Source organism: Penicillium pulvis (assembly GCF_028828015.1).
Source record: "Penicillium pulvis strain IBT 33274 chromosome Unknown contig_23_segment0_segment0, whole genome shotgun sequence".
Classification (NCBI taxonomy): Eukaryota; Fungi; Ascomycota; class Eurotiomycetes; order Eurotiales; family Aspergillaceae; genus Penicillium; species Penicillium pulvis.
The window spans coordinates 392,439-420,007 of record NW_026643075.1 but is presented as its reverse complement, the minus strand read 5'-3'; the positions used below and the strand labels follow the sequence as shown (position 1 = coordinate 420,007).

Genomic DNA, 27,569 nt, shown 5'->3' with positions numbered 1-27,569 from the left:
ACACAAGTCCAGTTCTCTCATCCTCCCGAGATGAAAGCCTCTCTTCTCCTGTCGCTTGTCTCGCTCGTTTCCGGGTCGATCATTATCGATGACCCAAGCGACATTCTTCCACAGCAACAATGGGCCTCTGACAATGCAATCAAAGCCGATTATGATGTTCCGGTGATATACTACCAGACAATCGCTAATGTCGCACCGTATAATGTCGCACACCAACGAAAGACATTTCAAAATGCAATTTTGAAAGGAAAGAGCAACGACACCAGTGTTTTAATTGCCACCGACGGTTCAGTTGTGAATGTGAAAGATACTGAGGTGATCAAGCTTGGATACTCCAGCAATCTCGTGCAGGCGAGCTTCTTCGGAGTGAACGCAGCAGTTCTTGCAGCCAATCGCAGTCAGCTCTACCTATCCGACGTGAACATCACCACTCACAACGGCGCGGCCAATGTTTACGCCTATGGCACTGGTACTCTCATCAACGCAGAGGATATATGGTTGTATAGTTCAGGGCCCACGGCACATGGCCTATATGCGAGCGGAAACGGTACAATCAATGCTAGAAATGTGCAAGTGTATAGTGGTGGAAACCGTTGCTCTGCCTTCTCTGGGGACAACCCTGCAGGGTATCTATATATTCGGGACTCTGTTGCTCACACTGGCGGAATCGGATCCGCAATCGGTTTCGTCTTAGGAGAGATGAACTTAACAAATGTGGTTGGTTCTGCGGACAGATCTCCAGCGTTCTTCACTATCGGTGGTGCTGTTGGATCTTGTACAAACTGTGATCTGACTGCTGGACTCCTTGCTGGCTTGATCATTTTCAGTTTAGGCAAGAGCTCGGGTGTCAATTACTTTTACTTGGATCACACCAGAATAGTGGTCAACCATGAAACCGCTCCGGCCCTATGGTTCGGTAGTGTTGTTGGGGAGGTATACGTCCGACATACCGAATTTGTGACAAACTCCGGGTTATTGGCAATAGCAAACTATTCCACCATCACTCAGGAGTTTGACTTCTATGGTGGATACGTTGACAACCCGAGCGCAATAAGCACAGCAGATGGCCGAGTGTATGTGGAAGACAGTACTCTGAATGGTGACCTCGTTGCCTACAATGGCAGTACCCTAGGGTTGCACCTTAGCGACAACTCATTTTGGACGGGCAAGGGCTACATTGGGTATGGAAATGCAGATTTGGGCGTGGCCTTGGATGCGTCCAGCATCTGGAACGTGACGGGCAATACGGCCCTCTTGAACCTGACCAATGCTGATGGCACATTTTCCAATGTTCGGGGCAATGGCTTTTCCATCACATACAATGACAGTGCACCAGCTAACTGTCCCTTGCGAGGCCGTACCTTCAAGCTGAAAGGAGGTGGTACTGTCTCACCTATTGCAAAGTGAAGCGAGTGCAAGGTCAAAGGCGGTAGGTGGTCGACCAGAACGACATGTCTTGAGAATTTGTGAATATTCATATTTAGATTCGCAGAACCAACATGTTCTTAGGCGAAATACTCGTACATTTCATGAAAAATGGCATTACAGATCAAACTACCTATGTTTATCGTTCCTGCATACCCGTATTGCGTACTCGTATGCTTCTTTGTTCCTGTCTCCTCTACCCTCCAATCCGTCCAGCACCCCGTGCGACATTTGCGGCATCTTATGTAGCCCACTGATACCCGCCAAGAGCCCACAAGCAGGCTCATGAAGCCTTAATCCCGCGATGTGTTGCAAAGAAACTCATAGCCCAACGTCTGATGTAGACATGTTGTTCTTTCGTCTTTTAGTAGCACTCGAAAACGACGTATTTTGAGATATCCCGCTTGGTGTTTAGCGAGGCTATAACCCCTTTTCTAAAGGTGGTTTGAATGATCGAAAGGTAACACAGGTGCTTTATTCGAGGATCTAGTGCATCGTCTACCTTAAGCAACAGGCCGAAACCATCAATACTTGGAGACATGTGGAGGTTTGGTACCAGATATCTATTATGATTTGAAATCAGAATCACCTTCGGTTGACACTTGGGCACTTTGTTTATCGGTCCGTGCCTGAGCTAAATGTACCCAAGTGGTACTACTGTGAAAAGAATCTTCCCAAGAGTGAATCTATTACAAAGTAATATAGAACAACCGCGGCCATCAGATATCTCACTGTACACTGCATAAAACCTAATACCTCAGTATCATTCCTTTTTCAGCACTACTCTAAGGATAGATCATATTCCAGTTTGTTATGTTTAGTCCTTCCCTCAATTATATTCTATGCACACTATGAGCCGTTGACCTACATTTTACAAGACCATTTAGTACGTTTCACTTAGCACAGGTTCCAAGGTTTTTAATTCTTCGTAATACTCAAGTTTTGTATACAAACCCACAGTAAAGTGCCGTACATAGGTTGAAAATTCCCTCAAGCAGCAACTCCATCTCTTTAAAAAACCCGATTGATCACTCGTTAATACTATTGTAATATCAATGCCCAGAAGAAAGAAAGGTGAGACACTCTACTCGCAGTAGGCAAAGGTTGTAGTATAGCCCAGCATGAGTAATATAGCTTTTAATGTGATGAGTCAAGTTTCACTACATATGGAACTAAAGAGTGACGTCTTCGTGCTCCATCGATAGATCGTGATCGTTGGATCCAAAAGCATAAAAGAACCAGATCAAAGCAAAGCACACAAAAGCCCACACTAACTGATTCATGTGTGAGCCCTTCTGTGCTGGTGACATCGTCTTTGTCTTCGGCAAGGATAGCCTTTCCAGGGTATATGCTTGATTCGAAAGCCACGGGAAGTCCTCTGCTCGACGTTCGTTCGGCATTTCGTCTAGGACTTTTATGATATTGTGGACTAGAGAGCTTTCGACTCGTAATTTGTGGAGCTCCTCAATGGTGAGTCCGCTGAAGACGAGACCTTTATAGAGTCCCAGGAGGCAAGTTTTCTCACGAGCCGATGTGATTCGATTAAAGCCGAAGTCATTAATAACGTCTTTATCGGTAGGTAAGGTGTCAATGACACAACTTTGATATAGAGACTCGGTGCTGTTCATCATGAATTGATTGACGGAATATTGATGCAGAGGTGAAAGGATGATCGAATAATCCCTTGTAAGAGATATGAGTATCTCTGACTGGAAAACTGTTCTCACCTACGGAAGTGGCTGATTAACTTGACCTGGAAGGAAGGGTCCTGCAGATCTTAGCTTTCACAATAAGTAGCCCACGGGGGAATCTGCAAGGGGTGCTACCTTCGGATTTCTCCTGTTAACCCTTGCATGATCTACCTATTCTCTCAGTACAGACCGAGAAGTAAAGCGTCAGTGTCGAGGCCATACTGTCTTGAAATTCAATTGTGATTTAGTTGATGCATTGAATCATAGCTAATGTTAACAAACTGTAAGTCAAATATACATGGGGTATTGAATTTTCGTCGTGAATGTCATGGCAAGTGCAATCAAAAGGTGGGAATGAAACTCTGTGAGTCTTTCTCTTGCTGGCTGAAGGACTGGGGGAATGCAGCGATTCCGCCAATGATTCCGATAGCCATGAATGCAAGAGAGATGAAGGACCAGATGACACCCCAGCATTGTGAAGATCCTCCGTATTTCTTGGCGAACACGCTAGCATCAGAACTGTTGACTTTGCGGAGGATGAGATCGTCGCACTGTATAGCTTGTTAGTTGATGCAATCAAAGGTCAGAAGAGAATAAACATACAATATCCCACACGCTATAGAGAGAAGACATGACACCGATGAAAAGCTAACGATGATAGTCAGTATAGGATAAGAACGCATACAGGAGTCGGTTCAACTTACCACGAACCACCTCAAGGCTTCAGCATGGGCGATGAACCAGCAAGCAATCAACAAGCCGATCGCAAGCAGAATAGTCCCAATAGTCAACCAATCTTTCCGCGCCCACCAAAGTGTCAAAAGAAAGCAAACTCCCAAAACGAAGCTCGCAACTTTGCTAGCCACGATATCGAATCCAGCGAAGATCAAAAGAGCGCCGATGATGGACGATCCCAGATATCCCGCCGGTAGAGTGATCGCAGACATTCCACCTCGCATATGAGTGACGCCTCCTTCATGGGGATCAAGCGAAATAGATTCAACCCTTCCACCTGTGCAGCATGCTGTGATCGCATGTCCGAATTCATGGAAAGCGATAACCAACATCTGTTTTTGTTAGCTAGGTGACAGTTGGCGCGCATGGAGCCTGCTTACCTTGAAGGGCCATAGTGAGTAGCGAAGGTATGGCAGGTTCCAGAGTAGTGCGATAACAACCACATAGACAGCCATGATACCTAGCGTTATTGCCTGTGTATGGTCGACGCTTAGGCTGCGTTGGGCAAGGTGCGGGGCCATGGCCATGTGGGCCCGTTCGTCCAGGGCCGAGTAGAGAGCCGGCATAGTGAGAAGACTTTGTAGCGGGATACCTTCGACAACAGGATGAGGGAAATAAGGCTAGATCTGGAGGTAATTTGAGGACCCCAAAACCTTTAATATTGCGGTCGGGAGTCTTCTCAGTTGGACGCGTCAGGAATGGACGCGCATGCCATCTTGGCGGTTTGTTTTGTGTGTGGCGCTGCGTCTGTGATAGGCTGGTTGTGTGGCTGGGTTTCCCGCCTTCCTATTTTTAGTGGACGGAGTGGGTCACAGGGCTGGCAAAGCCTCAGGGACACGCCCATTGTTCGAGTTTAAATTGTGGTCAACTTTGGAGCCTTGGATTGCGTGTTTCAAAACACTGGTCTTATTTCGCTTATTTAACTCACAGCGCCTTGTAGCTTTTCAACTCAACGGATTCTGGATCTTGCATGAAATATATATATATTTTTTTCTCAGTAAGAGAGCAAAGGTTTGAAATTCCTGCGTAGTCATTGCCAAGCTCATATATCTCAGGACGAGTAAAGGGTATAGTTGCAAGTGGGGCAAGATGAATCCAGATCCACTGTCGCAGGATAGGTATCCTCACCATATGTCGAGTTCAGCGAAATAGCGCCTGAAATATCCCCGGACTCCAGTCGAATCCAAGAATCAATCACGCTCTTCTTCAACTTCTCCTCGGACACAAGAATCTGTCTCGATCCACGAATCCAACTTCCATACCCTCCATATCCAGAGTGCTGTCCAAAGCAAAGATTGACACCATTACCCTTGACAGACATGCCGGAAATCAGACTATCCCACTTGTAGCACCAAGTATCACCGTGATCGTGACCCGAGAACACGGCAAGGACACCAGGCGTATCAACAAGAGCTTTCATGAATGGCACATCCTGTCCACCGTAAACACAGGTGCTAGCATCGCTGCCGTCGGCACACCATCCCTCACCCTGTTGCGCAAGGGTGTAATCATCATTGATACCCGGTTCACGGTTCAGATTGATCCCAATCTCCGTCTGCGCGGCTAAGGACGCATTCGTGGGAATATGCACGAAAACAAGAGATGGGATCTCCTTGTGATACTTCTTAACAAGGTCCGCATTAGTCTTCTTCCACCAGTTCACAACGCTGACATCAACCCAGTTCGGCTGAGCAACCTCATCTCCATTTGAATCCAGCTCCTGGTAATAATAGCCACCGCGGCTATCAAAGAACCAAAGCAGCAGCTCGGGTGTAGAGCTCTCGTCCTTAGACCCATAGACAGGGAGGTAATAGTTCGAAACACCAGCCTCGCGACCGGAGACCATCTGCTTAGTTCTCGAATTAGGCCAGCGGTGCTCCCGAGCTAGAATCGCTTCACGGGAGAGGTTGTAAGCACTATCGTGATTACCGTAGGTAGAGGCCCAGGTCAAACCACGATCAACGAGTGGGGCGACGATCTCATCGATGTAAACAGTGCTGTTCTCCAGGAATGCATTGTCGCCAGTAATCAAATCGCCGTTGAGAACGACCAGGTCGGGCGATTCAGCGTTGAGAACTCGGTTGATTACAGCCACGGAGTTAACGTCTTGTTCCGGACCCCATGTGTCCCAAGCATCTGTCATAAGTGTTAATCTTGCACATCGATCTTGGACACGGCCCTGTGCGGGTGGGACTTACTCTCTCCGAAGTGAAGATCTTCAAGAATCGAGATCTGGAAGGTGCCATCCTTGGCAAACTTGAGGGGTACAAATTTCTTTGAGACTGCGCTCTGCAATGATGGCAGAGCGAAGAAGGATATAGCTGCTAGAGTTCGCAACATTGTGTTGTTTACTTTCTTCGGTCGGACATATTCTCGCTTGAGAATGAAGGACTTCTGTGCTGTTTATATTTTTCATTTCCATACTAGCATCGTGTTCCTAGCTATCTCGGCAAAATCGGGTAATTTGATTATTTTGATCCAATGATCCATCATTTCCCACGTGCTCGTGATGATATGACTCTATGGGTCAGGGGTTGTGAAGCGGACAGGGGTAGACAAGCACTTAGTGGGGCAGACCCGTCAACTTTCGGCACGGCATCCTACTAGAGCATACCATTGGCCTCTACTTTGGCACTTGACGTGCATTTCATGTTGCCGAGCCTTAGCTTGATGTTAAACACTCTGGGGCTAGGGGCTTGCAGACTTGGAACCATGGCTTTATCTGGAGACTCGGAAAAGCAAACATTAACGCGAAGAGCATTCAGGCACGAAGAGAGTGGCTCAATAAATGCCTCTGGCATTCTTGTCCATTGGCATAGCATCCAATCGCACGCAGTCAGATCATATGCATTGCGAACGACTATTTTCACATGGCGTGGTGGATCAATCGGCATCGGCCCGGCAAGGATTATCGTGAGCTATCTCGGTTTCCCGTCAGCATCAATTGCCGGCCGATGGCTTTTCGTCACTACTCTCGTTCGGCTGCGTTTTGCGCGCTTCCAAGTTTCTCACACTGTTCTGGAACTCAATCTCATTCTGTGGATACCAGTGTAGCAGTGGCGTTTGGCGAGGTCCAATAACGAGAAAAATAAATTATTTTGTTACTAACAGATTGTCCACGTTGAAGCTCTGATATCCTGAAACGTCGCGTGAATTCAACAATTGAGTTTTATATCTAACGGTGTCTGGTGAAATTAGACGAGCCTTGGTGGGTGGAGGGAATTTTATCAGCTGCATATATTTGCCCTACGTGCCGAGACGGACGGGACTCCAAGCTTCGATCTCGTCTTCCCGTAAACACCTTCAGCTCTCTTCGCCTGCCTCATACAAACCTAGGGAATAAAAGACTAGGGGAAGACACGAAAGCTAGAAACAAATCACGATGATGCCGTTGTAGTCCCCTCTAGTAATGTATATAAACAAGGCTTGGCACTACGAATGAGATTAACTTTAGGTTGCCAAGTCCTCCAAACCAAACCACTTAGCTCGTAGACAAACTGGGGGAAGTGGTATAGTGACAACATCCGTGGATGATCCAGATCCAAATTTCTGTCATGTAGCTTACCAAGGAATCAGATGTTACTATGAGGCTACTTCAATAGAGCAGACGGGCGGGATAAAAAACGGCAGAAAGAAAGTCAAATAGAGTCGACTGGGGTAATGGACTCTAGGAGCCCCGGTGTAGGAGTTTGTACTATCTCTGTCCTGTTTCCCGGTGAGATTTTTCCTCACGTTGGTGGTTCTTGTACGTTCCTATGTACATATTCGCTTGAAACATTGCAACCCACTCTTTTCTTTCCTCGATTGCTTCATCAAACCCTATCATTGAGCTTTACTTTACCTCGTATTTTGTTCCGCAATGCATGTCGGTGCTTATAAATCATAGTTCTGCGGCATTCAAGTAGCCCCCGCTCGATACCCCGATGCGACCCTGACCCCGCAAAATAGGCGGGGATTGCGATCAACACTGGAAAGCCACAACGTTACTTCCACCCCACGCGATGAAAGCCCGAGCCCGACGCTTTGATACAAATCGTGGAGCTTGCTAGTCGGCATTTGAGGAATGTGGAGAGCTGCGTTCGGCAGCAGCCGCCTTGCCTTTGCAATGACATAAATCACGTTGCTCCCGGCTTTTGATCAAAAGAACGACTGTGGTCAAGCTAGGCTTGTCAGAAACAGCTAGGAAAAATGAAGGCATTTTTTGGACCTTTGCCATTTATCTTTGGTCTCTCTGGGGGTGTTTCCGCCCAGCCAACGCGTCAATGCGGTACCTGCGGCATACGGGACACATCCCACTACCATGACAACGCGGGAGTACTTAATTACGTCAATCCTCTCATCGGCACATACGGTGTATCCCCAAACAGCAATGGCGGAATGATTCCTTCAGTCTCCCCTCCTTTTGGGATGACAAGATGGACACCACAGACGCGTGAAAATTATATCTCCCAATGTCCCTATGGTGATAGCGACCGTCTCATTCATGGATTCCAAGCTACACATCAGCCGGCTATCTGGATGGGTGAGGCGGGTCAGGTTGTTTTGACACCAGGGATGGGTGAAGTCCAGCCGCTATTTGTCAATCGCGGACTTGCGTTCCGAAAAAATGATGAGAAAAGTACACCTTACGTTTACGAGGTGGTTCTAGATGCGATGCAACTTCTGGGTCGGGATTGGAATGCTACGGCTGAGTACGCGCACGATGGTCCTGATCCCGGTGGTGCTGGTACTGTGGCCAAAGATGTTGAAGAGGGTGCGAACGGTCGGACAAGAAAAAGGAGCGACAGGCAGATAGGCATGTCCTCCGGCACGGAGGCGCGGGAAGATTATCAGCGGTCGATTCGGGTCGCTATGTCTGCTGATTCTCACGCTGGACATCTTCGATTCGACTTTGAGGATTGCACTAGTGCGGCAGAGAAGTTGGAGCCTTGGGTATTCATTGAAGCTTCTCGTCGCAATTGGACTGGTGAGGTTCACATTGATCCTGCAACAAGGGAGATCTACGGCTACAACACGGAAAGACAGGACTATCTGCTTGGTCCAGACCATGCATCGTCATTCAAGGGATACTTTGTCTCTCGATTTTCAGAGCCCTTCACGAAAAGTGGTGTCACCGAGGGAAACACCACTTTCGAAGGCGAAATGAACAGGACTGGAAAGTTTACTGGTGCCTTCGTGAAGTTCAACCAAAATGTCACAGCCGTGGAGGTTCGAACGGGTGTCTCATACGTCAGTGTCGAGCAGGCGCGTCGCAACTTGGGAATCGAGACGCCCAATAACGCCTCATTCGAAGATACTGTTGAACACACTAAGGACGCATGGCTCGAGAAGCTAGGACGTGTGACAATCGAAGGTGTCAACAATACGGATGCAGACCATGATCCGCGTAAAATCTTCTATACAGGGTTGTTTCATGCATTGCAGTATCCTAGCGACTTCTCTGAACCGGTCTCTGAGGATGGCAAGTTACGTACCTTTTATTCCGGATATACGGACAGCATTCACACATCCAATGACTCCTACTACCAGTCCTGGTCTATTTGGGATACTTATCGAGCCGAACACTCTTTGCTCACTCTATTTGCGCCAGAACGCGTCAATGGCATGATGCGGTCACTACTAAAAGTCTTTGACTGGTCTGGCTGGCTACCCATGTGGGCCAATATAATCGAAACCAACATCATGGTTGCGACAAACGCAGATGTTGTACTTGCCAACGCATTGGAGCGTGGATTCCGCGACTTCGATATTGCCAAGGCCTGGGCTGCAGTCAAAAAGGATGCGTACACGCCACCAATTCATGACGTAGAGACGCTTTACTATGATCGTGAGCCTAACACTTCATATGAGGTGAGGGCTGGACTGACCGCCTATATGAAGCAAGGATGGGTATCCAATGATGGCTGGTCAGAATCTGGAAGCCGGACTTTGGACTATGCGTATGACGATTACGCATGTTCTATCGTGGGCGTTCATGCCGTGGCCGATAACGACACAATTACTGCCCTCCGTGCTCGAAGCGGAAATTATGCAAACATCTGGAACAACGAAACACAGTTTATGCAGGCACGCAACAAAAATGGGACCTGGGCGAACAATACATGGGGCTGGACTGAAGGTGATGACTGGGTCTACACATTCGACGTCATGCATGATATTGAGGGCTTGTCTAAGCTTTTCGGTGGTCGGGAAGCCATGCGTGATAGACTGGATATATACTTCCAGGACGGACACAACGACCAGACCAACGAGCCGAGTCACCATGTTCCTTACATCTACTCCGTTCTTGGCTATCCCGACCGATCTGCGGAGACAATCCCGAGCATCGCTTGGGAGAACTATAATGCTACAAGTGGTGGACTCAGTGGTAACGATGACCTAGGTCAGATGAGTACATGGTATATCTTCTCAGCACTCGGATTCTATTCAGTCAACCCGGCAAGCGCTGAATATGTTGTTTCCACGCCATTCTTCGAAAAGACTACCATCCGCTGGCCAGCTGAAGCTGCTACCGGTGGTGAGGCCACACCCGGGCCAGACAAAACTCTTGTCATCAATGCTCCTGGGGCACTCAACAAGCCATACATCAAGGGCTTGAAAATAGCCGGAAAAGAGGTGGATCTGCCGAGATTAACACATGCCGACATTTTGAATGCCGGAACAATTGACTTTGAAATGAGTGACACTCCTACTTCCTGGGGAACCACCCCTGCGTGGGAGAAATGAGGTCATTCGCTGTACATATCCCCCTCGGCTCTTAGCTAAGAACCTTGGAACCAGGTACTTTAGACTCTTTATTGCTCCACATCGATCACATTTTAGTCACGAAAACCGGCACCTTGGGTACTAGTGCCGAATATAAACTAAATGGGTCAACCCAAGACGAGAAGGAGCTTCGGAAAAGGCGCTATCTTCCCGTCGTGCGGCATTTTCCATGCCATTTTAGCCGTTAAAGGCGTGCTTGGCGGCGACCAACGACAAGAGGAAAATCGAAACACCGGCGGTAATGCGGAGTCCCCAGCTCCACACCTCGTCAGTGGCAGAAGCCCGTAATGTGAGATCAAAGTCAAGATGATCGGGTTGTCGGCATGCCGACCGGGCGAAAATAGTTCGAATGACTGATCAACTCGCGGAAAAATTTCCTGCCAAACGGTAGTTCATGCATTCGATGCGTGCAGATTCTTCATCTGGACCCTCCTTCTCGAATCTGGGGACGGCAATTTGTTTAAGAGGGGAAATCGGGAGTCTTCCGAGCGGAGACCTCGACACGACCCGATGGAGTCGCCAATTGTGGGGTTCATGGCGCCACCAGCCATTCATACACCTTCTGACATGACCGGACGAGCTGATCGTCATTAAACACCGGGGATTCAAGGAGAACATGCCAATGATTGGGTTATTTGTGACGTAGGGGAAACAAAATTTCCGAGTGGGTCGCTTTAACTGTCATCTGGGGAGTTCTTCGGTAAATTCGGAGAGGGTTCTGGGGCTTAAAAGGTAAGCAATGGCCGTTTGTTTTTCGTTTCGATCGACATCGCTCAAACCTCAATTGCAAGATGATCGGGTTAAAAAGTTTGATCTGGACAACCCTTGCGGCGTCAGCCGTCGCGGCGCAGGCACCATTGGACCTTGGAAGTGGCTTTAGTCTCTCCGTTAACCAGGATGCCAACCACCTGGCAGTGACTGGTCATAACCAGACCATCTGGGAGACTGTCCCTGGTGCAGCCTTCTTAAGCGCGAGTGCGGGACTCGATGAGATTGTTGATTCCAGTGGAAACTTCAAGATTACCGACATTGACAACAACAAGTGCACATCTGAGCGAATCACTCGTGTTTCACAGCGCGCATGGAAGGATAGTGTCAACGGTCACGCTGCAGTCGTGCAAGGCACCCTGTCGGGATGTGGAAACGCCACCGCCGGATTCTCGCTAGCCCTCTATGTTCCTTTGGAGTTCCCTGACCGCGTTGCTTTCAGCATCAAGGTCAACCCCAGCTCGGACGGTGCCCTGACCAAGCTGTTCTTCACCTACGCCTCCTCGCCGTCTGAGGACTTCTACGGTCTTGGTGGGCAGGCCTCATTCGCGTCGCTGAAGAACCAGTCTGTGCCCATCTTCTCTCGCGAGGGTGGTGTTGGCCGTGGTGACCAGCCTACTACCGAGCTCGAGAACGCCTACAGCTTCTTCTCCGGCGGTGACAAGTACAGCACCTACTCTGCTACTCCCCAGTACATCTCTTCGAGTGCCCGTGTATTCCACTTGACCGAGGAAAGCACAGCCTATGCCAACTTCGATTTCCGCGATGCCAATGCCGTTACCGTGCGTTATGCTGCGCTAAACGTCGATGGTTACTTTATGCAGGCTAGCAACATGCTTGATGGAATTACCATGCTTACTGAATACACTGGTCGCATGCCTGAGCTTCCCAAATGGGCCGACAGCGGTGCTATCCTCGGTATTCAGGGTGGTCAGACCAAGGTCAACCGCATTGTCAACTGGGGTTTGAACAGCTCATGCCCCATTGCCGGTGTCTGGCTTCAGGATTGGGTGGGTACCCACACCCAAACTGCTTCCTACCTGAATGGTCTCACTGTTTCTCGTCTGTGGTGGAACTGGGAGGCTGATTCCGACCTCTACCCTACTTGGAACAAGTTTGTGCAGAATCTGCGCGATCAGCACAACGTCCGCACCCTGTCGTACATCAACCCCTTCATCGCCAATGTCAGCTCCAAGCCTGATGGCTACCGTCGCAACCTTTACCTTGAGGCGACTGAGGGTGGCTTCATGATTCAGAACTCCACCATCAACGACACTGCTGTTATCTCCAGTGGCCCTGGTATTGATGCTGGAATTGTCGATCTCACCAACCCCGCTGCCTGGGCCTGGTTCCAGGATGTCCTGACTGAGCAGGTTTGGAGTGCCAATGTCTCTGGTTACATGTGCGATTTTGGAGAGTATACTCCCGTCTCCTCTGACACCAAGTTTGGCAACAAGAACATCGATCCTCGCTTCTACCACAACCAGTACCCCCGTGACTGGTCTGTGATCAACAACCAGCTTCGTGAGAACGTCTCTGCCGTTGCTGATGCGCTCATCTTCCACCGCTCATCCTCCATGTCATCTAACCGCAATATGAACCTATACTGGGTTGGTGACCAGAACACCAACTGGGGCGTCAACGACGGAATCAAGTCTGCCGTCACTGTGCTGGGACACATGGGTCTCTCCGGCTACGCCCACGGTCATGTTGAGATTGGTGGTTACACAACCACCTGGGACAGCAACGGCATCGTCAACCGCTCCGCTGAGCTTTTGGGTCGTTGGGGAGAACTGTCCGCCGTTTCCAGCGCCGTCTTCCGCTCGCACGAGGGTAACGTTCCCGAAGTGAATGCCCAATTCTACACCAACGCCTCCACATACGCATACTACGCCTACAACGCTCGCATGTTCGCCAGTCTGGGCCCTTACCGTCGCCAGATCCTTGACACCGAAAGCAAGCACCGTGGCTGGCCTCTTGTTCGCATGCCCGTTATCTACTACCCCAATGATGTGAAGGCCAAGCAGATTAGCTACGAGAGCTTCTTCCTCGGTGCTGACTTGTATGTTGCCCCCGTTTTGGATGCTGGCCGCAAGAGCGTGCGCGTTTACTTCCCTGGTCCGAGCGAGACGTACACACATGTCTGGAGTGGGATGACTTACAAGGGTGGTCAGACTGCCACTGTGTCCGCTCCTTATGGCAAGCCTGCTGTCTTTGTTGTTGGTCAGCCTAAGCACAACAACCTGAAAGACTTCTTCGACTTCGTTCGCAAGGAGAACGGAACTGTTATTCATGTCTAGATGATATCATATAATGTGGAATGTGGATAATGTTTTCTTAATACAACTTTATACTTGACTTCAAAATTGATGTTTCAATTCCTCAAATAACCCTTCCGAGACAAACTTATGTAAGTAAATGTTGTATGATGATCCCCCACCTGCACAGATCGACATATCATTAGTCTGTCTCGGGCAAAATTCCGACGGAGAAGGTTTGCCCGAGACAGTGATCTGCATGAGGCATGCCAAACTATATCGGCATGAACCGCGATAATGGTTACATTTCTCCTCATTCTTCGGTCGGATCTCCGTGCCACCCGTCCAGTAATGTTCCGAGCTCTAATCAGAACAACCCCGCTTGCATTTATCCAGGCTGGAAGGGCTAGTGCCTCTATGTAGGTATATATCAAGACCCTGAGGCATCTACGGGCAAAGCAGTAGCACAACACCCGTTGTGATCCAACATGCCTTCAAAATGGTCTATGATTTCACTTCTGCAATACGCAGTTACATTCAACCCCATCACGCCCACACAGGCTACTTCACGTGAGCAAAAATACCACATCGAATAAGGCTACTATGTCAGAAAGCTCCTTTCATTGACCACGTTGCTACAGTTGTTCCATTTGCATATGATCCTCTCCCTTTGGGCAGCATCACTGCCAACGGATGGCTAAAGACAGAACTTGAAACCTCCGCTGCGGGTCTGGGAGGTCATTTATACGACTTTTATCGATTCGTCGCCAATTCATCATGGATAGGTGGAGACCAGGAATATAGTGATCTGAACGAGGCACTGCCGTATTGGGTCAATGCACTTGTTCCACTTGCGTATACCACGCACGATGAACGTCTGAAAGCACAAGTCCATGTTATCGTTGATAATGTGCTCAGTCGGATTCAGCCGGATGGATGGATTGGCCCGGAGACGTTGGAGAGTCGAGAACGGATGATCTGGGCGAGGACATTACTGTAAGAAGCATATTCTTGTGGAGATCAATTCGAATGTGTTGTGAACTGATATATTGCAGATTCCTCGGATTGATGAACCTTGCTGATGCAAATTCAACTTATGAGGCTCCCATCGTAGATGCAATGCTCCGGTTTAACGGGCTTATGAATACCATGCTTAAGGACAATGGAACAGGGATTATCTGGCATGAGGGCGATAAGCCTAATGTTGATGATTTCCTGTGGTTTCGTTCCCGTGTTGAGGACATGATGGTTAGCGTGGAGTGGCTTTTGGACTTCCATCCGGGGAATGAAACCAAGATACTCAAGGAAAATCTTGAAATGCTTCATGAATATGGGTATAAGTGGGAGGGATGGTACACCGAGCAGAGCTATATCAAGGAGGACTTTTATGATTTGCCTCAGTCTGTCACGGACGATCTGTGGCAGTTTTTGCATGGAGTGACTATTGCTGAAGGTAGATCTGCGAAGTCCAGAAAGTATCCACGCCGGATGTTGTTGACAAATTGCAGGTTTGAAGTACGCTGCAGTCGTGAGACGCTTCACCTCCAACGACAGCCTTTTGACGACCGCCAAGAATGGCGTAAGTCACAATTAACACGTCAGTCCAATACCATGCTGACTTTTGTAGGTTGACTGGACATTCAAGTATCACGGAGCGCCAAGTGGTACAATTCTTGCAGATGAACGAATCGACGGATTAAATCCATACTACGGATCGGAGCTTTGCACACACGTCGAGACAATGTATTCTCTTGCATACAACTACTTCGCAATTGGCGACCCGGATTATGCAGATCGAGCTGAGTTGACTGCCTATAACGCCCTCCCTGCTGCTCTGATGGGAGATTGGTGGAGCCACCAGTATATGACCGAGCCCAACCAGCCATTCTCTAAGAATCTATCAGCTACACCATTCTATGATGATAACACTCAATCTAACACGTTCGGTCTCGAGCCCAACTACCCCTGCTGCACTGTGAATCATCCCCAAGGATATCCCAAATTCGTCCTTTATTCGTTTGTGAAGAAGGGAAAAACCGGTCTCGTACACGCCCTGCTCAGTCCGGGCAATGTCCATACGGAAATTGGCGGAAAGACGGTGTCTATTGATTGCGAAACGGATTATCCATTCGCGAATACCCTTTCCTACACGATTAAAACCGACACCGACTTTGACTTCTACCTTCGCGTGCCAAACTGGGCGACGGAAATATCAATCCAAGGCCTTGCCAAGCCATCAACAGACCCGAAAACCGGATTAATGCAGTTCAGCATCCCGGCTGGAACGACAAAGTTCACTTACACACTCGGCATGGAGACAATGACGACCCCTCGGGCCAACGACACGGTCGCAATCTACAGAGGTCCCCTCTTATACGCACTATATATCAAACCCGATATCTCATCCGGCCCCCCGAAATTCTATAACAATCAATCAGAGTACCCGGCTGGTACATACCCACCCCAGGCCCAGGATCATGTTCTTCTGAACACCACCGAGTGGAATGTCGCCATTGATCCGACTACATTGGAATACAACGCTGGTTCTGGCCCTCTTCCTGAACCTACGTTCCAAGATGGTGCACTGCCTATGTACATGACTGCGAAGGGATGTTTGATTTACTGGCCAATGTTTCTTGGGGCTGTTCCGGGCTCGCCTATTCCGAAGGAGGATAGGGTTTGTTTGGGTGATGCTTTCAATGTTACACTGCGGCCCTACGGGAGCGCGAAGTTACATATGTCGGAGATTCCTACAATTGACCTCTCTGGGCAGTAAGAGGTGTGCTCGATGGAATGTTGTGGAGGGTAGTAGTTGGAATAATGGAGAAAGGGGACCATGCATTTGAGCACGTGCCTACGCTTGAATATAAGTAACCAACTTAGGTAAATCTTTACGAGTCAGGGACTTGAATTAAAAAAAAGGTCCTATTGTCGGAGATGATGTGCTGAGTATGTATCCACGATATAAAAAGTAGTAGGTCAAATGCTGACAATCAATTGTCTTCACGACAAAGTATCCTTGATCGGATCCTTCTCGGCTCCCTCAATCTGCTTTAAAAACTCCTCTGCAGCATCAGGGTTATCAGCGAAGATATGTTCCGCAACCACCCGGCGTGGGGTCTCCCCAAGCCACTGGAACAGCGAGAAGTCCTGGAACTTGTCCGCACGGAAAATCTCCAACACCTCAAGCGGCTCTTCATCGCTCAGGTTTTCAATAAAATGTCCCATGTTGCGAGGAACAATACCCACATCACCGGCCATATAATTAAACGTGCGGGCATTTCCCTCCGCAGCAAAAACGGTCACGCGAGCACGACCTTTCTTGAAATACGTCCACTCATCCGCGTTGGGGTGCCAGTGCATTTCACGGAGCGCACCTGGGGCGATTTCTAGGTGCGCAGCTGCCACTGTCTTCGAAATCGGGAAATTGGTCGAATCTGTAATTCGAACAGCCCCACCACTTGTGTTGATGGGGTCTTGTGCGTGCATGTGATGGGTGAACTGGAGTTTGCTCTTCTGGAAGCCGGGAGGTTTCTCGCGGTCAATTGTGTCTGGAACCGTGCCCTTGAAGATGTACTTTTCGGATGGCGGGATGGAAAGGAACTTTTCTGGTTTGACCCGGAAGTTCTCGGCCAGAACTGATTTCGGGGTATGAGCTGTAGTTTCTGTTAGCAGGGACTGTGAATATACTATTTTTACCTGAACTTACCCAGCCAGTCAGTCAGTATGAATGTTGATTCTTCGGAGAAGTTGCCATCGTCGAATATCAACAAAAATTCGGTACCGTTGGGACTCAGACCTTGCAGGGAGTGAGGAAAGCCTGCTGGGAAGTACCACAGGTCACCTGCTTCAAGGTCGTCGATAAAGCTACCGCCGTCCGGATCTAATGCGGTCACTCGGACATTGCCTGCAAGTACATACGCCCTTCAAAAGTTAGTTTGCGTCGGAAGAGAAATTGCGTAAATGAGTGATCTTACCATTCTGCCTCGGTATGCCAGTGGAGCTCGCGATAAACGCCCTCATCCAAGCGCATGTTCACACCGGCCAGCTCGCGGCTTGTTGGCAGTTCACGGATGGTTGTTTGCCTCGTCCATCCTCCCTCCTAAAAGCACGTAAGTATCAAGTCATAGAACCAGAACAAAATGCCTTACCTCAATGCGCACGTGCGAATCGGCAAAACTCCATCGCATATTCGACATGCTGCCATGATCCGTGCTCGGAGGACGCACAAGATCGGGATTCTGCTTCTCACGGTCTATGTTCCTGGGTCCCTCAATCGATGCTCCATCACCACCACGGTAAGGTAGAGGGTGTCGGTCATCCCCTACCGAGTCAACTTTATGGTCAAACGGGTCACGATGTCCTGGAGTATAGGGAGGGTTGCCAAGGCCGAGGACATCCTGACTACGTCCAGGAGGGATCTGTAGAAGCCTCTGAATAGCCGAATCGGGAGCAGGAATACCCAGCACAAGATTAGGAAGCAGCTGCAGTAACGCAAAGCACTTAACCGAAAGTATATGCATTGTGAGAGACGTGGTACAATCTACGTTGTACAAGGCCAACGGTTTTTAAGGTCCCGACCCCGCACGCAAAACAAGTGTATATTTAGCGTGTACGTCAAGCATTTTCAACCTCCGATTCATCCGGCTGTTGCCTGGTGACTTTGTCAGATAAATTAAATTAGCTTCTCATGTCGTAATCAGGAAGCTTATCCCTTGAATGGATCGGAACCCCATAATTGTGGACCTATGACGTGCCGCCCAAGTTTCCGTGCGGAGACATTCGGTAACCGCAATGGAAAAATTATATCCCCGCACGCGGGAAGTACAAAACACGAACGGAGCACCTTTAATTAACATATCCCTCCCTGCCACCGTATTCACGCATCATGGCGGACGAACACGAGCCTTTGCTGGGCGGTGCCCCGGTGCCTCGGCGCGCTGTTACGAAATATCTGCGCGAAGAGATTGATACGCGCCGTGGCGATTTCCTTCTCCTCATTTGCTACATCATTACTGGACTTCTCGACAGCTCAGCAGTGTTTATTTGGGGCAGTTTCGTGTCAATGCAGACTGGAAACACGGTTTACTTTGGCCTTGGCCTTGTTGGAACAGATGATGATCGATGGATAAAATCTGGTGTCTCGATCTGCGGATTCTGCCTCGGATCACTGGTTTTCTCCACATTTCATCGCTTCTTTTCGCCTCGCCTACGCTGGGTCATTACTGTTTCATTCTTCATACAAATGCTTTGTATCACAGCCGCTGCTACCATTGTTACAATTTATCGTCCTACGCGAGACGCGCCCTTGAGCTGGTTGATCCTCGTACCTGTTGCTCTGGTAGCATTCCAGAGTAGTGGACAGGCTGTTGCCAGTCGCGTCTTGAAATACAACGGGCTGACCAGTGTTGTCCTGACCAGCATTTATTGTGATCTTTTCTCACATGAAGATTTTCTTTCATTCAAACTTTTCCGCAACGCCGAGGAACTGCGTCGACTAGGTGCTGTGGTCTGCCTGCTAGTTGGAGTTGTGTGGGGTGGACTGTGGGCACATAGCTCGGTTGGAATGATGGGAGCCCTGTGGATGGCTACTGTCTTGAAGGGGCTGATTGTTATAGCTTGGCTTTTCTGGAAGGGGAAAGAATGAGTGATTTGTCCATATGTTAACTTCAGCTGTGCAGGGGTTGCAGCGAACATGTTGGGAGATTCCAAGGTTTGCAACAGCTTGCTATTCGCAGGCTGCAATTTAGCATAATGAACATATGCATTGGATTGTACAATAAATCATACGAACAATTCTATCGTCAAAAGCAAATAACTCCAACTATTTGTGGCATCCTTCCCCTGTCCGTGGAGACGCGCACCAATCTTCATGGCTCCACGATATACACCTATGTATCCATGAATCGTAGCATTCTTCCATGTATCCTCAGCCTTTGAGTCACACTGAAGCTGCTCCAAGATCTTATCTTCAGACCAAGAATGAAGAATGCCATGGGCACAGGGAAAAGGATGGTTGTTAAACAGCCAAGAAGGGCCATTGCCCAATTCACCCTCAAATTTTTAAACTATAAGATAAAAAGTTGTCAGCTACCACTGTTTGCATGTGAAAATAAAAACGCGCATGCTCAACTGACCATAGTATTAGCGAATCAGGTGAACCAAGCACCAATCCAAGATCCGGAAAAAGGTGTTGGCTGCCAGAGCTGAGTTTGGATGCACAGTATAGACATCAGCTATGTAGTTCAGTCCCTATTGTATGTAAAGTTCCAGTACCTCAGTAAGAATAACCTGCTGGGAATGTTCACCTGCACAAATATCAGTAACACCCCAGCTCCAAGAAATGCACCGGATATAACCTCCGGAACCCAAAGAACACCCAGAGAGGATGGCCATGCAAACCGGGACATTCCCACGCGGAGGAAGATACCCCCGATCATCATCGGAAGCAATCGTTGTGTCATTGCCGCACGGATATCAATGCGCCGGTTGGTAAACGAGAACCTTTGATCACTTAACATGTGGTAGTAAATGGCATCAGCGATGGGGGTGACGAGGTATCGGCAAGTAATGACTAAATGCAATTCAAAGTTCTAGAATAAAAGTATTATACAATGTCGGTTTACCTTCTGAAACCTCTAATGAATGTTTAAAGGAACACCTGATCCATCGCTTGGACTCGGAGCGGCACATCTCTCTGGAAGTTCCAATGTCCGCCGATCAACAGAAATATGCACACTTTTCATAATGTGATTTTCAGGCCCAGGATTTCTCGCAGGTAAAGGCTCATCTTCGGTCCAAAGATACGGATCGCGTGCCTTCGAGGAAAAAAATTTCTTGATCGTTTTGATGCGTGAACTAGGATGGCTGAGGGACTTGGACGCGTCATCTGTGTAGGCTAGCCCATTTTCATCCACATATGCGGCGATAAAAGGCTTCATAAGAGGTGCAATAAGTACGACAGTACTTAGGGCAACATGTATCTCGGCTACGAGGGTAGCTCCAGTGCCTTCGAGTGTTGGGTCCAATGATTCAACTTGGCGATGTATGTAGTAGAGATGCACGGCTGCAACTGGTATGAGCCTAGAGAAGATGGTCAGCAAAGAAAGTCATTTTGAGATGCAAATGATAATTCGACAACAAACATCACACGGCAACTTAGAATCAAAACCACGACAACCTTTTTGCCTAGGCTTGTTTGCAGCTTGGGAATTACTCGGATGGGGTAGAGGAATAGGGACACCTCGAGAAACACATCCAGCGCAGTTATCACTTGCCATCTGGTAAACTAAAATTCCGAATTAGCATCATAGATATAGTTCGATGTCAACTTATTTGCAGCTCACAATAACTGGGCAATGATTATCGATATCATTCCAAGGATCATTTCCGCATCGAACAGATATTAGGATTCTATTATTCATCACATCAGTACGCCATTCAAAGCCGTATAGCTGTGATCGAGGTAGCGTACATTGCTACAGGCCCCCATAAAGCGATGACCCCAATAAGGCCATGTATCATCCACTGTGAGCTCCTCATCGTGATAGTACGATAGAACACCGCAGTGGAGGCTTTTGACATTCCCAATATCGTAACATAAAGAATATCCGCGGCGTAAACGACCTGTTGTATTACCGATAAGCGAAAGCCAGGCATCTCTCTAATTGAAGAGCGTACTTTTTTTAATCCATCGTCAAGCGAGATTAATTTGGCAGCCTGGCCCCAACCGAGATGAACTGAAACAAATCCTGCGGAAATTTGGCCCAGTGCAACAACCTGTGACAATGAGTGATTAATTCTAATATTGTATTTTTACAGTAGCCTACCACTATGAAGGCAAAGAAAATATCATCCATCCCTCCGGCATGCCTAGCGTAGGCCGAATAGACCCTGATACCACAGGAGCCCAAGACTAGGAACATCGCAAATGATAGGATGATAGTAATCAACCCGCTGTGGTTCTCATAATCATCCACTGTCAGCGGGGGTGTCATCCCTGGTGGCGTCGAAGGAAATGCGACCGCCATGGCCGACACTGCAGGTTGATGCGAGAGTCATTCAGCTAAAGCTGGGACTTGTCCTGGCATATATCTAGGAGGGGAAAATACATATGAGCTGTTGGTTGGAAGCGCATGAAGAAGTAAGATCACGAGCACAAGGACTGACTCGGTACTCTTCTGGGCTTGGGGCTGAATAGCTTTCGTGACCCATTTTTTGTATTCGCGGATTACGCTTATGGGTGCACAGCAGGTTGTTGCAAGGATTGCTTGATTTTCACTTCTTTCTCTCGTATGGTTGATCGGTTGGGCTTTGGTGGCGTCAGATTGGTGCGTCGAGGCTACCTTTTGCGTCACAAATTCAGTATACAGCCATCATTATCTCCCGCTTTTGGGCGTGCGCTTTGACAATGGATGTTAAACCTTCTCCTCGTAATCGAAATAGCACGTCATGTAACCTTGGGGATGTTTGTAACTCCTGGTCTCTTGGCTCCGGCGGACAAAGCGACGTGACTGTTTCGCTGCTGATTGTGACACAGTTGCTTTATGCCGCAAATCCTCAACAATCAACAAAGGCTGAACACATAAATTTTCGTCGTCGATTTGATTGCTGGCCACTGTTAGGCTAAGTTGGAATCGTCGCCTTTCTTGTTCGGTCCTGGACTAGTGGCTCCGGGAGGGTGCAGAGACGGTCCAACCGGTTTATCGGAAGCATCACACCGTCGGGGGACACGAAGATATTGGATTATGTTGTTACGTTGTTTGAAGTTTCGGTCGCGCGAATATAATCAGCCAAAACTACAATCCGAAATGGCGGGGAAGGGAGTATTTAGAATGCCCTTGATTACTAGTGTTTGTTACAAATTAGTACCTCGCCACGACTTTCAATCAACTGTTTATGTAGATCAGTATACAATAAAGACTCAATGATCAACAAATACAAAATTACAGGCTATCCTGGATTGACTTCACGTCTTAGCCAATATGTTGTACAAAGGCAGGGACCTGGAAATTACGGATAGATCATATTAGTTGTTGCTTTCCAAGGGCCATGTGGCTGAGTGCATGATCTCGTGTCATTAGGTGAGCAGCAAACGTTGCAAAAAGTCTTCATTAACCCACTTCAAGGGATGTAGGATATCCTCGGGAAATTTCGGCTGTTTGCTGTACAACGAAGTTTGATTGAGTTGAATTCCTCTGGCAAGCTGGCAGCCCCTCCTCAACATTTCTAAGTGGTGATTCATTCCAAAGACCTGCTCTCGCCTCTATTGCATCACAAAGGGGTTTCCCATCACGGAGATCAGTTCAAACCCCACGTTTCGTACATTCCAGTGGTCAACAACGTTACACCACAAATAAATGCTGCAGTGAGCTTGACGGATGGCTTCCAACACTAGAACCTTCATCTCAAACACAGATGATGATAACCAAATCACAGCGGTACAAACGATAGAGGCCGAGGGCCTCGATAAAGTTGTCCCCGACTCAGGGGCCACACACAACGACAAAAATGATATGCACCGAATGGGAAAGCTTCAAGAATTCAAGGTATCATCACTCCATTACAAGTCGATAATGCTGCAAGCTGAGAGAACATAGCGCAATTTCCGCCCATTAGCTGCGTTGAGCTTTTCGGCCGTTCTCCAAGCCACGTGGGAGTTTATCTTGATGTGAGAAAATACTAAGAGCTAGCAATCTGCATATTTGACTTTCCGCCTTTAGATCTAACTCCCAGGGCCTGCAAAATGGAGGGCTTGCTGGCCTTTTCTGGTCCTTCATATGGACCTTCATTGGATTCGGGTTTATTATCGTCAGTCTTGCTGAAATGGCGTCCATGGCGCCGACTTCTGGTGGTCAGTATCACTGGGTTTCAGAGTTTGCTCCAAGGCGATTTCAGAAATTCCTCAGCTATACAACAGGTCAGTCACTTCGTTGTCGGTCTGACCTCTCCTTTACTGACTTTTCCCTCTTCTTGCAGGATGGATGTCCGTCTTGGCTTGGCAAGCCGGAGCAGCAAGTGGGTCCTTTCTCACTGGAACGATCATTCAAGGCTTGATCACCATACGAAATCCAGAATACGAGGCACAAAATTGGCAGGGGACTCTCTTTGTTTGGGCGATGATTGCACTCATCTACGTTTTCAACGTCTATGCCGCAAATTGGATGCCACGGATACAAAATCTACTTCTTGCTCTGCATCTTATTTGCTGGGTGATTGTGGTTGTCACGCTATTTGCCATGGCGCCCCACCAACCTGGGAAGGTAGTGTTTACTGAGTTTTACAACGGTGGCGGCTGGCCAACAATAGGAGTGAGCTTGATGGTCGGCCAGATATCCGCTATATATGGGTCACTTAGTATGTTGTTTCAAGCACATTTGAGTAATTGCCTAACACTCTTAGGTTCTGATGCCACTGCACATATGTCGGAAGAGGTAAAGGATGCTGGGCGCTACGTTCCCATCGCCATTGTATGGGGATATTTTGGTAATGGCGTTTTGGCAATTATTGTTCTTGTTGGGTTGCTACTCTCAATCCAATCGGTTCCAGCGTCGCTCACTGACAGCTCCGGGTTCCCATTCCTCTATGTTCTACGAAATACGCTTTCCCTAGCTGGAGTTAACGGATTAGCCTCCATAATCCTGGTTCCTGTCATTTTCAGCAACATTCTGTTCAATGCATCGACGGCCCGTCAAACCCATGCCTTTGCTCGTGACAAGGGTCTTCCCTTTGCTCGGTGGATCTCCCATGTTGATCCTCGCCGTCGAATTCCCGTTCGCGCCATCGGCCTTTCGTGCTTGGCAAGCGGCTTGCTCTCACTAATCTATATCGGATCCTCGGTCGCATTTAATGCTATTATCTCTTTGAATGTCGCGGCTCTCATGTACACCTATGCCATTTCCATGAGCTGCGTGATCTATCGAAAGATATGTAGTCCTGAGACACTTCCAGCACGACGATGGTCTCTAGGCTCTGCCGGATTGGCCATCAACATTATTGGCCTGATTTATGTGTGCTTCGCTCTATTTTGGTCTTTCTGGCCACCTAGCCCATCTGCTGCAGTCGAAGACTTTAACTGGAGTGTGGTTATATTTGTGGGAGTCTTCATTCTCAGCCTCGTCATGTATGTATTCCAAGGGAAGAGGCAGTATGTGGGGCCTGTTGTTATGGTGCAAAGGCGCGACTAATATGCACCGATGAAGATGAGACATCAATTTAAACTTGATGAATCCTGCTAGTTCTATCGTAGTCCTGCAGTAACTGGTCTCTAGATTTACTCATGGACAGTGGAAGTACCGCTCGACAGAATTACTAAGGCTTAGTTGAGAGTAGACACCTAATCAACAGTGAGAGGTAATAACAGTCTTCCTTTTTCATGCATCTTTAAGTTCCACTGTATACTTGCATGTGACGTGATATATCTGGTAGGCAGAGGTTGTCTGGTGATATAATCCTCTGATCGGCCCCACTTTGGCACTTGGTTCTTCACTCACTTCAATATATTCATATGAATGTATATTCCAACACTATGTACACGTATAATTTCATACAAATTACATTTTCTGTTTCGATTCACACCTATATGGATCGTAAATCCTGACTCCTGGGCATCTCAATATCTCGCTGAGGATCACTTTACGTCAGGGGGAGGGGCCGCGTGAAAAACAAGACGCGATCTACTTCTACCGTTCTTACTCCCTACGACTCTCGTTTGTCTACCTCCATGGTGCATGTCAACTCTCACACCAAATCATGTTTTAAGCTCTCGTTCCACCGTTCCATACTTGATTTTTTACCCAGAGAAGAATTCCTTTCCTTCAAGTATGTCCGTTTCAGCTTCATAACCTCCACGACTTCTCGATGCTAGCTCTTAGCTGACGCAGCTCTTCCCTTCAAAGACAACTTCAACATGCCCTCGATGTCTGAACGACGGCTACCTGACATGGTAGAGGGTCCACTCATACACGGAATGATTGAAGTTCTCCTTCAAGACAGGATTCAGTTCCCTACAAGACTCCTGAGCAGACAAGTTCTAAATGTGCTGAGGTATTTCAACATGTCCATGTCTCAGAGCGTTGATCTCAACGCTAAGGTGATCCGTTTTATGCGCGATGCGGCGCAGCCGTTTACCTCTCGGGAATTGTCTAGGGCCCACAACGGCTTCTCTGAGACTGAAAATATCGGGGTGATTCACTACCAGCTCTCGATGCTGGTAGCCAATGGGGCAGTTTCTCGCTTGAAGATTTATGCATATGAGCGCCCGAATGAGCTTACCTACATCGGACCAGGTATGTCAATTGCCAGCCAGCACCAAGAGGCAAATTCGGATATCGATGGCAGTGAAATCGCTATTGTACGCAGTCAATTTCGTTCCAAATTGCAGAATCCCGACAACGCAGTCGGTCTGCACAGCGAATAGCTTCTTGAAATCGGCACGCGATGAGATGGTTCGAGACAGTCTTCAATCAGGAAAGGATCTGCGAATCATGACAGCGGCACAGAATGATCTTCTCCAAGGGCAAATTCGTGAATTCAGCAACAAATTCGGAAGGCACATCGAGAAGATGGGATTTTGATGGGGAGCCAGGCGGCGCTTTTCTTTCTTTCGGGTATTATTGTGCCTTTGGTTGTTTTGCATGTCCATTTGAGGACTGCGCGAGCCTCTACGAAAGAGTCTGGGTCTCTTCTCATTTTGTGTTGATTGTGAGCCCAGTTTCTTTGAGATCATTCTGAGTTTATTCGGCTCGGATCCTTATGTGTCATGTTCTGGAAGTGCATCATGGATCATTGTATTACGGTACCTCCTAAGTCGCATGACTTCGTAATTGTTCGCATCATGGATAGCTCCGGTACCTCCATTCTATGGTATTCCCCTGAGCAGCGCGACCGCTGTTCCTTCGATTGTTTCAGGTGCTGGAGGTCCACGCGACTGCTTTTAGATACGTTCGTGGCCACGAACAGTCACTGCATAGAAACTCAATACATCAGATTCCATGAAGATAATATTAACATTGTGGGCTTTCTTCCACGGCTCAAGAACTTCGAGGGGAAGCTGCTCAACGTTCTCTGCCAATGAGATCGTGATGAACTCGTAGAGAAGCGCAAGCACTACTTACCAGATACCATCGAAACAGGCGAGCTTCATGATTAAGACTTGGCGAGATCAATACCTTGCACGACCAAGACTCGTATCTCGTGAACGAGGAATTATCATCTAATTCTCATTGCAAATCAGCGGTGTGCACAGACCACAAAGTGCCTCCAATATCAAAAGCTTTGATGTTAGTAACAAGCATGATCAACAGTCTGATCAGCCCGGGTGAATTCGCGGGTTTTCATTTACGCGACAGATAGGGACCGTAACACAGTCATTAAAAAATCTAATAAACGGAAGAGATTTCCCAAATGAGTTACTAGTGCGCTTGGCGGGTGGCGACCATAGCTCCATGGTACGTAGGATGCAGTTCAGGTTAGCTCATAGAACGCATGCAAGCGAGTCATGGAAGGCTCGGAGTATGGGGCACCAGCATCCGGGGTAAGATTATCGGTTTGATCGCGACAAATACTCATGACATCCAGATCCGTTATCGTGGCCCGAGGTCTCTTCTCACTGGTCATCGGCCGGGTCCGATGGAACGAAGTGGAGCATCTCAACACGGAGGCCGGCAGTCGGTGCTATCTCTGGCAACTCAGATATCGGACCGAGTCACTCTTTAAGGTTTTTTAACACTGTTTCGGCGTCCTGGGGCTTGAAACTAGGCATCCCGATCAAGGGATGGAAGCTGCGCTACATCGATCCCCAGAATTGAAATGCCGTTCGAGTAAAATCCGGGGAAACCAAGGAATCTTAGCTAATATTATTTCCTTTTCGGTTTCGTTGCGGGTTCGGTCTCCACATTTCCGAAGATCGGGCCTGGTTTAGCCGTAC

At 48.2% G+C, this 27,569-nt stretch overlaps 13 protein-coding genes across 13 annotated transcripts; 7 read left to right on the top strand and 6 right to left on the bottom strand.

Moving 5' to 3' along the window:
- Positions 1 to 30: 30 nt before the first annotated feature.
- On the top strand, positions 31 to 1,407 carry N7503_004429 (uncharacterized protein; the record flags this gene model as incomplete). Its single annotated transcript, XM_057063976.1, has 1 exon — positions 31 to 1,407. One exon carries the CDS (start codon positions 31 to 33, stop codon positions 1,405 to 1,407), a length of 1,377 nt encoding a protein of 458 aa, XP_056921719.1.
- Positions 1,408 to 2,597: 1,190 nt separating this feature from the next.
- N7503_004428 (uncharacterized protein) lies at positions 2,598 to 3,053 on the bottom strand (the record flags this gene model as incomplete). The annotated part of the gene is made up of 1 exon (XM_057063975.1): positions 2,598 to 3,053. The coding sequence occupies one exon, from the start codon at positions 3,051 to 3,053 to the stop codon at positions 2,598 to 2,600; it is 456 nt and encodes a 151-aa protein (XP_056921718.1).
- Positions 3,054 to 3,457: 404 nt separating this feature from the next.
- Positions 3,458 to 4,417, bottom strand: N7503_004427 (M50 family metallopeptidase; the record flags this gene model as incomplete). Its single annotated transcript, XM_057063974.1, has 4 exons — positions 3,458 to 3,667; positions 3,720 to 3,764; positions 3,821 to 4,183; positions 4,232 to 4,417. 4 exons carry the CDS (start codon positions 4,415 to 4,417, stop codon positions 3,458 to 3,460), a joined length of 804 nt encoding a protein of 267 aa, XP_056921717.1.
- A 485-nt stretch (positions 4,418 to 4,902) lies between these two features.
- N7503_004426 (metallophosphoesterase family protein) lies at positions 4,903 to 6,191 on the bottom strand (the record flags this gene model as incomplete). The annotated part of the gene is made up of 2 exons (XM_057063973.1): positions 4,903 to 5,987; positions 6,050 to 6,191. The coding sequence occupies 2 exons, from the start codon at positions 6,189 to 6,191 to the stop codon at positions 4,903 to 4,905; spliced, it is 1,227 nt and encodes a 408-aa protein (XP_056921716.1).
- A 1,848-nt stretch (positions 6,192 to 8,039) lies between these two features.
- N7503_004425 (GH92 family glycosyl hydrolase) lies at positions 8,040 to 10,577 on the top strand (the record flags this gene model as incomplete). The annotated part of the gene is made up of 1 exon (XM_057063972.1): positions 8,040 to 10,577. One exon carries the CDS (start codon positions 8,040 to 8,042, stop codon positions 10,575 to 10,577), a length of 2,538 nt encoding a protein of 845 aa, XP_056921715.1.
- An 830-nt stretch (positions 10,578 to 11,407) lies between these two features.
- N7503_004424 (uncharacterized protein) lies at positions 11,408 to 13,684 on the top strand (the record flags this gene model as incomplete). Its single annotated transcript, XM_057063971.1, has 1 exon — positions 11,408 to 13,684. The coding sequence occupies one exon, from the start codon at positions 11,408 to 11,410 to the stop codon at positions 13,682 to 13,684; it is 2,277 nt and encodes a 758-aa protein (XP_056921714.1).
- Positions 13,685 to 14,130: 446 nt separating this feature from the next.
- N7503_004423 (uncharacterized protein) lies at positions 14,131 to 16,418 on the top strand (the record flags this gene model as incomplete). The annotated part of the gene is made up of 5 exons (XM_057063970.1): positions 14,131 to 14,212; positions 14,284 to 14,638; positions 14,698 to 15,095; positions 15,151 to 15,221; positions 15,270 to 16,418. The coding sequence occupies 5 exons, from the start codon at positions 14,131 to 14,133 to the stop codon at positions 16,416 to 16,418; spliced, it is 2,055 nt and encodes a 684-aa protein (XP_056921713.1).
- Positions 16,419 to 16,645: 227 nt separating this feature from the next.
- N7503_004422 (Oxalate decarboxylase OxdC) lies at positions 16,646 to 18,165 on the bottom strand (the record flags this gene model as incomplete). Its single annotated transcript, XM_057063969.1, has 4 exons — positions 16,646 to 17,298; positions 17,352 to 17,566; positions 17,620 to 17,744; positions 17,794 to 18,165. The coding sequence occupies 4 exons, from the start codon at positions 18,163 to 18,165 to the stop codon at positions 16,646 to 16,648; spliced, it is 1,365 nt and encodes a 454-aa protein (XP_056921712.1).
- Positions 18,166 to 18,530: 365 nt separating this feature from the next.
- N7503_004421 (YoaK family protein) lies at positions 18,531 to 19,289 on the top strand (the record flags this gene model as incomplete). Its single annotated transcript, XM_057063968.1, has 1 exon — positions 18,531 to 19,289. One exon carries the CDS (start codon positions 18,531 to 18,533, stop codon positions 19,287 to 19,289), a length of 759 nt encoding a protein of 252 aa, XP_056921711.1.
- A 991-nt stretch (positions 19,290 to 20,280) lies between these two features.
- On the bottom strand, positions 20,281 to 21,672 carry N7503_004420 (uncharacterized protein; the record flags this gene model as incomplete). Its single annotated transcript, XM_057063967.1, has 6 exons — positions 20,281 to 20,725; positions 20,788 to 20,930; positions 20,989 to 21,055; positions 21,117 to 21,268; positions 21,323 to 21,421; positions 21,472 to 21,672. The coding sequence occupies 6 exons, from the start codon at positions 21,670 to 21,672 to the stop codon at positions 20,281 to 20,283; spliced, it is 1,107 nt and encodes a 368-aa protein (XP_056921710.1).
- A 1,350-nt stretch (positions 21,673 to 23,022) lies between these two features.
- On the top strand, positions 23,023 to 24,828 carry N7503_004419 (uncharacterized protein; the record flags this gene model as incomplete). The annotated part of the gene is made up of 5 exons (XM_057063966.1): positions 23,023 to 23,190; positions 23,242 to 23,312; positions 23,365 to 23,561; positions 23,621 to 23,998; positions 24,044 to 24,828. The coding sequence occupies 5 exons, from the start codon at positions 23,023 to 23,025 to the stop codon at positions 24,826 to 24,828; spliced, it is 1,599 nt and encodes a 532-aa protein (XP_056921709.1).
- Positions 24,829 to 25,550: 722 nt separating this feature from the next.
- On the top strand, positions 25,551 to 26,060 carry N7503_004418 (uncharacterized protein; the record flags this gene model as incomplete). The annotated part of the gene is made up of 1 exon (XM_057063965.1): positions 25,551 to 26,060. The coding sequence occupies one exon, from the start codon at positions 25,551 to 25,553 to the stop codon at positions 26,058 to 26,060; it is 510 nt and encodes a 169-aa protein (XP_056921708.1).
- Positions 26,061 to 26,576: 516 nt separating this feature from the next.
- On the bottom strand, positions 26,577 to 26,786 carry N7503_004417 (uncharacterized protein; the record flags this gene model as incomplete). The annotated part of the gene is given in 2 exon segments (XM_057063964.1): positions 26,577 to 26,749; positions 26,765 to 26,786. The coding sequence occupies 2 exon segments, from the start codon at positions 26,784 to 26,786 to the stop codon at positions 26,577 to 26,579; spliced, it is 195 nt and encodes a 64-aa protein (XP_056921707.1).
- Positions 26,787 to 27,569: the final 783 nt, after the last annotated feature.